We start from the raw sequence: 10,827 nt of genomic DNA, 5'->3' as shown, positions 1-10,827 counted from the left end.
TGGATTAATTTCCCTTAGAGTATGAATGCTTTTTTTGGAGGTTACTCCTGTCTCTGCACTCAGGAATTACCCTTGGCAATGCTGAGAGGACCCTGTGGGACACATTCTGGGTCAGCTGCATGCTGTTCTATAGCTCCGGTCCAGAGATGCATATGGAAAGTTGTTTAGTTTCTGTCTACTTCTTGTTTGCTTTATTTTTATTATCCACTCATTTTAAAAAATCAAATATGAAATGTATTTTCATCCCAATATGTGAACATTATCCTGTGAATAGCTGTACATATATTTAATATATATTAACATGTACATATACATAAACCCTCTGGGTTTTGTTTTGTTTTGTTTTTTTGCTTTTTTTTTTTTTTTTTTTGGTTTTTGGCCCACACCCAGTGTTGCTCAGGGGTTACTCCTGGCTGTCTGCTCAGAAATAGCTCCTGGCAGGCACGGGGGACCATATGGGACACCGGGATTCAAACCAACCACCTTTGGTCCTGGATTGGCTGCTTGCAAGGCAAACGCTGCTGTGCTATCTCTCCAGGCCCTGTTTTTTTGCTTTTTAATTTCTCCTCTCAAATACACAGTTATTTTTTTTTTCTTTTTTTTTTTTTTTTGGTTTTTGGGCCACACCCGGTGACACTCAGGGGTTACTCCTGGCTATGCGCTCAGAAGTCGCTCCTGGCTTGGGGGACCATATGGGACGCCGGGGGATCGAACCGTGGTCCGTCCTAGGGTAGCGCAGGTAAGGCAGGCACCTTACCTTTAGCGCCACCGCCCGGCCCCCTCAAATACACAGTTATTTGGGGTGACTGCTCAGATGAAGTATCCTGACATTTGTATTGAATGTCTTGTTCTCCACTGTCTAGATTATTTTTTGTCTTAATTTCCACTGTCTAGTGTCTTTGCTAATAGGTGGCTTCCTAGAGACGCAATTTCCCATTTCCCCCATCAGTGCATCATTTTTTCCCACTGTTTTTGTTGGAAAGAAAAGCAATGCCAAATATAAAAGCTGGTTTCTGGAGCCAGAGAGATAGTAGCATCACTCCTGGCGATTCTAAGCACATAGCCAAGTAATCCCTGAGAATTCTGGGTGTGAGCCAAACCACCACTCAAAGAGAAGAGCTTTGATTTTTTTAACCCACCCCCTTCCCAAAAAAGCTTTGATTTCTTTTTTGTTGTTGATTTTGAGCCACACTCAGTGGTGCTCAGAGGTTACACTTGGCTCTGCACTTAAGAGTCACTTCTGGTGGGGCTGGAGTAATAGCACATCAGTAGGGTGTTTACCTTGCAAGCAGCCAACCGGGGACTGCCTTGGGTTCAATCCCCAGCATCTCATATAGTCCCCGAGCCTGCCAGGAGAGATTTCTGAGCACAGAGCCAGGAGTAACTCTGAGCACTGCTGGGTGTGGCCCTTCTCCCCGCCCCCCCAAAAAAAATCACTCTTGGTGTTGCTTGGGTGACCACATGGGATGCTGAGGATCAAACCTAGGTTAGACACTTGCAAGGCAAGCATACTCAATGTAAACTTTCTTTCCCCAAGCTTTGATTTCTTGATTATTTAATATGGAAACATACTTTGTTTTCGGGTTTTGTTTGTTAATTTTGCAGAGCTGGAAATTGAACCCAGGGCCTCACACAGAATATGTGGTCGGTCTGCTGCTGAGCCATGCCACTGACCCCTAAATATGGATGTTTGGGGGACTGGAAAGAGTTCATGGGCTGAGTGTATTCTTTACATGCAGAGTCCCATGTTTGATCCCTGGCACCTGAGCCCCGCCAGGTACAGCTTAAAAAAAGAATGAGCAAAACGTTTTGGGGTAAAGATATGTAATGAAAACATTGAAGTCCAAATACAAATACAGAATGAACATACTAAAAATATTAATTATATGTTTTGTGTGCTGTTAAGTTTTAATTTTGCTTTATTTTGTTTTTGGTAACAAAATACTTCTTAGGAAATTTTTAAATTGTGGTAAAAAATATTCATGCAAAGAATAACCTTTAAATATTTTCTAGTGGGGCAGGAGCACAGCAGGGAGGGCGTTTGCCTTGCATGAGGCTAACCTGGTTCAATCACTGGCATCCCAGATGGCCCCCCTGTGCCTGCCAGAAGTGATTTCTGAGTGTAGAGCCAGGAATAAAACAAGCACCACCAGGTGTGGTCCCCAAAACAACAAACATAAAAACTTTCTAGATTTTTTTCACTTTGCCTTTTTAAGTTTTATCATGAGTTTTTTTTAAGTCTTGCAATTTCTGTTGGCTTTGATTTCAAGATTCTTTTTGACTACTCTGCTTATTTCACAGTTAAGTCATCCGCAAAATGCAGCACTCTCAAGCCTTCCCTAAGAATTTTTTCCTGGAGGGGAAGCACTGGTGCCATTTCCTGTCCACAGAAAGTGTGTCTGTGCATTTATTTTTTGAGCACTGTTAGGCTGGTGTAACTAAAACCAGCTCCACTTTTTGTATTAGATTATTTCACTAACTACTACCATCCAAATGATCAAAACTTTGTACAATAGAAAAAAATTATTTAATTTTATTTTTCTACTGACATTTCTAATTCTGGTATAAGTGTTCACCAATAAAGAATTACTTTCAAATCTGTGAACTGGAATTCTTACTTTTTTTTTTCAATGGCCAAAGAGTCTTAATCTTTTGCAACTATTGTTTAAGTTTTGTTTTCATTTTTTAAAAGATATATACATATTTTATGGTATTTTTCTGTTCAACTTGCTACTAATTCATGGTAAATTTTTTGTTCAAAGATCTGATTGAACTGTACTTAGATGAACTTGAGGTTTATTAGCTCCACGTTGTGGGTTTTCTATTAACATTATGCAGCTTTTATGTGATTCTAAACTGGAAGGATTGAAAAATGACTTGTGGGCCCGGAGAGATAGCACAGCGGCGTTTGCCTTGCAAGCAGCCGATCCAGGACCAAAGGTGGTTGGTTCGAATCCCGGTGTCCCATATGGTCCCCCATGCCTGCCAGGAGCTATTTCTGAGCAGACAGCCAGGAGTAACCCCTGAGCACCGCCGGGTGTGGCCCAAAAACAAAACAAAACAAAACAAAAAAGACTTGTGTATTTAAAACATTATTTCTGGGCCAGAGTGATAGCACAGTGGGTAGGGTGTTTGCCTTTCATGAAGCTGATCTGGGTTCAATCTCTGGCACCCCATATGCGCCCTAGAACACTGCCAGGAATGACCCAAGTGCAGAGCCAGGAATAATCCCTGAGCACTGCCAGATGTGGCTCCAAAACCTGAGCCTAATTTGATCCCCAGCACTTTTTATGGTTTCCTGAGCATTGTCAGGAGTGACCCCTGAGCACAGCTGGACATACTCAAAAACTTCAAAGATCCGCTTAAATGAATCATAGACCAAAATGTAAGAATTAAAACCCTGAAACTTGGGCCCAGAGAGATAGCACGGCGGTGTTTGCCTTGCAAGCAGCTGATCCAGGACCAAAAGTGGTTGGTTCGAATCCCGGTGTCCCATATGGTCCCCCGTGCCTGCCAGGAGCTATTTCTGAGCAGACAGCCAGGAGTAACCCCTGAGCACCGGGGTGTGGCCCAAAAACAAAAAACAAAAAACAAAACACCCTGAAACTTGAGGGGCTGGATCGGTGGCGCAGGTGGTAGGGCATTTGCCTTGCAGGCGCTAATCTAAGACTGTGGTTCTATCCCCCGGTGTCCCAAATGGTTCCCCAAGCCAGGGCAATTTTTGAGTGTAGAGACAGAAGTAACCCATGAGTGTCATCAGGTGTGGCCCCAAAACAAACAAAAAAACAACAACAAAAAAAGCATGAAACTTGGGATTTGAGCAATAGCACAGCAGGTAGGGCATTTGCTTTTCATGTGGCCAACCCTGGTTTGATCACCAACATCCGAAAGCATCATAGACCAAAAAACAAAACAAAACAATGACACACTCAGGCCAGAGTGATAGTCCACCCTGTAAAACATATGCCTTGTACGTGCCTGACCCAGGTTTGATCCCCGGCTCCCCACATGGTACCAAGATTGCCAGGAGTGATTCCTGAGTGAAGAGGGAGTAACCACTGAGTACCACTGGGTCTGCAAATTCCCCCACCAAAATTTTGACACTCTAAGAAGAAAACACTGAAATACACCATATTTATAACAAAACACTTTCAGAGATAGCATTTTCATGTAATATCCCCTCCTGTACTGAGAATGGAATGACATGAACTCTCATTGGGTCATACATGTTATATACAAGCAGGACAGATGTGGACTCCAGTGAGCTCACAGTCCAGCACTCTTCATCCTAGTCCTCCCCACAGTAAAGCCTATAATGAACTTACACTGGGCTCTAGGCACAGCAGTGCCCCCAGAAAATGATACCACAAATGAAACTGAGTAGTTACAATCATATGAAAACATTCAGACAATCTAGCCGCTGTCAGGATTGAAAGGAGGGTGAGGTGTGATGCAGGCAACACGAGGTGTGGTTACACCTCTTAACTGTGGCTCACCCCATGAAAATCAGGAGACAGGTGTTGGATTTGATTCTGCAAAAGAACAATAGGGTAGCATGACATCAACCTCAGGCATTTGGCAATCAGGACTTGTAGACAGATCTGGCAGTTCCATCCATGTGGACTCAAGCCCTAAATCAGCCTCTTCTGCTTGGCTTTTTGCCTCAATTCTTTAAGCATCTCAGCATCAGGGGAAAAGTTGTGGAGACTGGGGCCTGAGAGATAACATGGAGGTAGGGTGTTAGCCTTGCATGCAGAAGGACGGTGGTTTGAACCCCGGCATCCTGTATGGTCCCCGAGCCTGCCAGGAGCAACTTCTGAGTGCAAAGCCAGGAGTAATCCCTGAGCACTGACGGATGTGACCAAAAAAAAAAAAAAAAAAAGTGGTGATTAAATTCTTTGTGGTTTTATTGGTGTGTGTGTGTGTGTGTGTGTGTGTGTGTGTGTGTGTGTGTGTGTGTGTGTGTGTGTGTGAAAATCACGCCTGCCACTGCTCAGATCTCACTTCTGATGGACTTGAGGTAAAACTTGGGTTAACTGTGAGCAAGGCAAATACTCTCCCTGCTACACATTTGCTCAGGCCCCACAGCTTTGAACCATCAGGTGTGATCCTATGTGTAGGTCAACCTATGCTTATCGGTTCACATCCTTCAGTGTCCTTGAAGATTTCTTCCCCCAAAATTCCTGGCAACTGTGAGAGGAACAGGTGTCTGAGATTGAGGTGTCTCTAGCCCGGCCCTGACTCACTCTGATGTCTTGATGCTCTCATAGAGGGCTTGTTGGTAGGTTCTATATCTTCTCTAACAAAATTTCCTTCACCTCGTCTTCCAGTCATAAAAGCCCTCTCACCTTATTTACCATGCTAGACTTCAGTACTAACCTGAATTTGGAGCTCCGTTTAAGGAAATACCATCAAACACACACACACACACACACACACACACACACACACACACACGACTGAGCAAGACGCATTAATTTACACACGTGTGCTGTAATAAGAAAGCAGTTGGTCTGTTTAGCTCTATCCCAGCTCCCACACAAAGAAATGGTGTGGAGATTCCAATTTCTTATCCTCTGCAAAGAAACCCCAGAAAGCATCGGGTATATTGACTGGAGGGTGGTTACAGTAAATTGGAGCAAGTCAGCAAACACGAAAGCGCCAAGTCGTCGAGAATGAGGAGGACCTGTCATCTCAAAGGTGATAAGTGGTGTCCCGATGATTTAGCTTGTGCTAAAAAAAAAAAAAAAAAAAAAAAAAATCAAAGCGCCGAGCCGGACTACAAGACCCAGCATGCACCGCTCCAGCACCGACCCCGGAAGTGTCGCAGCTGCTCGCGTCGAGCTTTTGCGCACGCGCGCACGCCGCGGGGGTCTCCCAGGCTGCCGCCCCCGTGCTGCTCCTCGCTCAGTCCCTGGAGCATCGCTGCTGCGGGGCGGCGGCTGCTGCTGCTGCTGCGGGCGTGTGTGGGCCGGGCCCAGCCCGCGGGACAGCACCATGGAGGAATTCGACTCCGACGACTTCTCCTCGTCGGAAGAGGACGAGGACTACGTGCCGTCCGGTGAGCGGTTCTGCTTGCACCTGGCTACAGGCTCCGCCCCACGGCTCACGGGAGGCGGGGCCAGCCCCGAGGTCGAGGCCCATGTGTTCCTGCAGATAGTTTTTGTTTTGGAGGAATTTTTTTGGGGGGGGATCACACCCCGTGTAGGGCTCCATGTATGCTTGGGGAGCTCGGGTGGTGTTGGGATGTCGAAATCGACCTTCCCCTGCACCAGCTTTCTTGTCTCCCTCGCCCAGCCTCAGCTTTGCAATTCGCTTGCAGCTAATGTTTTTGTTTTGGGTCACACCCAACAGTGCTCAGGAGTTACTCCTGGCTCTGTGCTCAGGGATGGATCACTCCTACAGTGGGTAGAGGGACTGTATGCAGTGCTGGGGGATCGAATCCCAGCTGGCTGAGTGCAAGGCAAATGCTGAGTATACATATCTCCGGGGCCAGAGAGATAGCATGGAGGTAAGGCATTTGCCTTGCATGCAGAAGGTTGGTGGTTCGAATCCCGGCATCCCATATGGTCCCCCGAGCCAGGAGCGATTTCTGAGCATAGAACCAGGAGTAATCCCTGAGCACTGCCGGGTAGGACCCAAAAAGCAACAAAAACAACAACATAAAAAGATCTCCATCTCCGGGCCCGGAGAGATAGCACAGCGGTGTTTGCCTTGCAAGCAGCCGATCCAGGACCAAAGGTGGTTGGTTCGAATCCCGGTGTCCCATAAGGTCCCCCGTGCCTGCCAGGAGCTATTTCTGAGCAGACAGCCAGGAGTAACCCCTGAGCACCGCCGGGTGTGGCCCCCCCCAAAAAAAAAAAAAAAGATCTCCATCTCCGACCCCAACAGCAGGGTGGGGTAGGGGAGGTTAGTTAAAATAAATCTCAATATCGGACAGACCTGGCACCCGGGTTCGATTTCCTGCATCCCAAATGTTCTACCAAGCACCTCCCTGGAGGGATTCCTGAGCTTATGATGATGCCAGGTGTGGCCCAGAAATAAAAACAAAATTAATCTCCTTTGGGGTAGGTTGCTCAAACCTTTCCTGTATGCCACTCACCTGGTCCTGACTCATTGGGAGTGATGACCTTTTTTTGGTCATCAATTGTTTGTCATTCAAAACAATGTCCTAGGGCCAGCAGCAGGATAAATAGTCCCATAGGGGAAGGCGCATGCAAGAAAACTGGTCTGATTTGGATCCAGACATTGCATATGGTCTCCGGAACACTGCTGGGAATGACCCCCAAATTAACCACCAAGAGCACAGCATAAGGAGTCATCATTGCTCTGTTGGTCTAGCCAATGATGATTCGTGTTGCTAGTGGAAAATCTGCCTCTGCCGAGCTCTGGAGTCCTCACTCTGGCCAGCACTTGGCTGTCTGGAGGAGTTGACAGAGCTAGCTTACTTCTTATCTAAAAACAAAAAAGCCAGAGCTGAGCAATAGCACAGTGGTAGGGTGTTTGCCTTGCACACGGCCAACCCAGGACAGACCCTGGTTCATTTCCCGGTATCCTATATCGTTCCCCAAGCCTGCCAGGAGCGATTTCTGAGCGAAGAGCCAGGAGTAATCCCTGAGCACTGCCCTATGTGACTTCCCCCCCAAAAATAAGTCCAACACACATGTCTTTACAGAGAGAAGACTTTCTCAAAGAAGTACTTTGAAAATTGAGCAGCTCCCAGCACCTTTCTACCCATTATAACCCTCCCCTCAAAAGAGAGGGCTTCCCACTTTCAGAATTTGGTTGGTTATTTTGGTTTGTTCATTTTTAGTTTGAGGGATCTCACACAGTGGTGCACTGGACGTGCTTGTTGTGTATGTAAACATTTCCATGGGATTATTATGTTACTGATCCTATCCTGATCTGTGATTGTGCCCTACCCTAGGGTGTGACCTGGCATTCTGCTCCCACCCTAGGGTGGTACCTGAGTCTGATGTATAAAAGCAAGGGTCTGTGGAAGGCAGGGGCTTTTCCGAGAGCTGATACCTTCTGAAGCCTGACGGCCTGTTAGCTTTCTACCCGCTGCATTCACCTCAGAATCGCCGGCTGAACAGGGTGGCAGACGCGTGCTCCGAGCTGGAAGAGAAAGACCTCATCCTCCATCCTTCCATCAGTCAACCCCATCAAGTGCTGATTTGCAACAGTGCTGAAAAGATCCTATGTGGTTTTGGGGATTGAACTCAGGTTGGCCATATGCAAGGCAAATGCCATGTCCACCGCATTATCTCTCTGGCCCCTCAGAATTTGACATTTTGTCTGACATTTGACATTTAGATCTGATTATTTATTTATTTATTTTTGGTTTATGGGTTACACCAGGAGGCGCTCAGGGGTTATGCCTGGCTCTTCACTTAGAAATAGCTCCTGGCAGGCTCAGGGGACCATATAGGATGCTGGGGATTGAACCCAGGTCCATCCCAGGTCGTCTTCGTGCAAGGCAAACACCCTACCTCTGTGCTATCTCTCTGGCTCCTGTGTAGATCTAATTTAATATTACCTCCTTCTCCTCTCCCCAACTTTAATAAACTTCCTCAGGCTTTTCCTAAATCTTCAGACTACCTTTGTTCCTGTTTCAACTTTTAGATCAGTATTTTTTGTGGAGGAGGGAGTATCAGGTTGTGTGTGAGTATGAGTGTGAACTCTCTGCTCTCAGACCACATATGCTTCCAGGATTTAAATCATGGCACTTAGCAGTGTTTTTATGATGAATATATGAACACTTTTTAATGATAAATCACGTAATGTATTTGCTGTGATGCCTATTCCAGCATTCCTTTTCTCTAGAGTCAATAATTGCCACATTATTTAGTGGTCATATAGCTCCAATTTGACCCCAAAATCTCAGCACTGCCTCAATGATTTCCAAGGTTTCTAGGTATAAAAGGTTGAAAACTACTGGAACTCTCATCCCTTAATATTGATATCAAGTACTCTCACTTTGGGGGAACTTTGGGTCACATTCAGAGAATGGGTCACGTATCAGGGAAGTACCTTCACCTCTGTGCTGTTTTTCTAGCCCCAGGTATTCTCACTTGGGGCTTGGAGCCCAATTACCTTCTGATCTGCCAAGAGTTGGCTGGGTTTTTACCAGTTTTAAACCTACAATGTCTTCTCTTGGTGCAGAGAGCTGTATGCCTCTTGTCTGATCACCTTGTGATGTGATTCCAGGTGGAGAGTATAGTGAAGATGACGTCAATGAGCTAGTGAAGGAAGATGAAGTGGACGGTGCAGAGCCATCCCAGAAAACCAAAGGGAAAAAAGGCAAAACTCCGAGCATCCAGCCCAGGTGAGGCCCTTGGGACCGTGAGGCCCTGGTCTGACTTCTGCTTGTTCTACCCAAGAGTGCTCTAGGGCTACTTCTGGCTCTGTGCTAGGGAGGTGGGGGTCACTCCTGGCTTGCTTGGGGAATCTTGGTGCACCATCATCAGACTGCAGACTACCTCCTGCAGAGGATGCTCTGTTCTCAGGATGTCTTGTGGTGCCAGGGATCAAGCCCAAGTGAACCCAGTGCAAGGGTTGTTTCTCCCTCCCTACCAGTATATTTTGATTCTAACTGAGGGGAAAATGCTGACTTGTATCTTCCCTCCAAATTTCAGCCATCTTCCCCCTATCTGACCTCCCCTACCAAACCCTGTTTCATCCCTGTACACATATTAATCAGCAAACTCCAGACTTAATGAGGCTTTCAGCATTGTATTTGGAATTGAGGGAAAGGGTAACATCATATGTGCATGGTTTTCCTTATGTTTTCCTTCTGGGTTTTGGTGGTTAGGAAGCGGAAACAAGGTGGCCTCTCTTTAGAAGAGGAAGAGAAGGACGCCAGCGAGGAGTCTGAAGGAAGCAGCAGTGAGGAGGAAGCATCCAGTGAGCAGGAGAAGGGTCCTGGGTTCGAGGATGCAAGGAAGAAGAAGGAGGAGGAGCTGTGGGCGAGCTTCCTCAGTGATGTGGGGCCTAAGCCAAAGGGCACCCCCAGCACGCATGTTAAAGTAAGTCACTGGAGGATTACAAGGGCCACATCCCCAGAAGCCTGATGCTTCTCATTGTGTGTGTGTGTGTGTGTGTGTGTGTGTGTTTGGAGGCTACACTCCACAGTACACGGGGGCTACTCCTGACTCAGTGCTCAGGGTAGCTTTTGGTACCTGTGAGTGAACTCAAGGTTCCTTCCTTCCGCCCACTGAGCTCCCTCCCTGGCCTTTAACTCTGCCTGCAGCCCCACCACCTCCCCTCCTATGTGCTGTGATGGGGCTGTCCACATTGAACCATGGTACCCATCAGAGCCATGGCCATACCCCTTGCCCCCATGTTTGCACCATCTTTGGTTGTGCACATGGCAGGGGCTTGTCTCTGATGTGAGCCGGACTTCACATGACCAGAAATTGCTCTCAGTGGTGGGATCCACAGTTGGCAAAGTTGCCAACACTGATTTGGCTGCATGTAGTGGCCCCAGGGGTAGAGTTCCTTGCAGGGCAGGTGCTGAGACCTGCTGTGCTCTTCTTAATTGCCTTGAAACTCTTCCCCCACTCCCCATAGATTTTCTTCCTCAGAAGCAGATGTGTAGCCCATGGCAGGTGGCAGAGTAGATGCCTTTTGAGCGTAACTTTACCAAGAAAATAGCTGAGCATTCTCCCTTTTTTGGGGGCAGGGGAGGGGGCACATCCGGAGGCGCTCAGGGGTTACTCTTGGCTCTGATCAAAAATTACTTCTAGCAGGTTTGGGGGACCATTTGAGATACTGAGGATCAAACCCCTGGTCATCCACTTGCAAGGCAAATGCCCTCCTCGCTGT

The 10,827-nt window shown here is 47.0% G+C and overlaps 1 protein-coding gene across 1 annotated transcript in view; it reads left to right on the top strand.

Moving 5' to 3' along the window:
- Nucleotides 1–5,953: 5,953 nt before the first annotated feature.
- Nucleotides 5,954–10,827, top strand: part of CFDP1 (craniofacial development protein 1) — an 81,485-nt gene continuing 76,611 nt past the window's right edge. Inside the window, exons 1-3 of the mRNA XM_049786441.1 lie at nucleotides 5,954–6,061; nucleotides 9,211–9,328; nucleotides 9,815–10,028. Coding sequence (XP_049642398.1) covers nucleotides 5,998–6,061; nucleotides 9,211–9,328; nucleotides 9,815–10,028 — 396 coding nt within the window. The 5' untranslated portion in view covers nucleotides 5,954–5,997. The remainder of the gene's footprint in view (nucleotides 6,062–9,210; nucleotides 9,329–9,814; nucleotides 10,029–10,827) is intronic.

This window comes from Suncus etruscus, chromosome 14, assembly GCF_024139225.1.
Source record: "Suncus etruscus isolate mSunEtr1 chromosome 14, mSunEtr1.pri.cur, whole genome shotgun sequence".
Taxonomy (NCBI): Eukaryota; Metazoa; Chordata; class Mammalia; order Eulipotyphla; family Soricidae; genus Suncus; species Suncus etruscus.
Note: the sequence above shows the minus strand (reverse complement) of the source record. Positions and strands in the feature narration are given on the sequence as shown.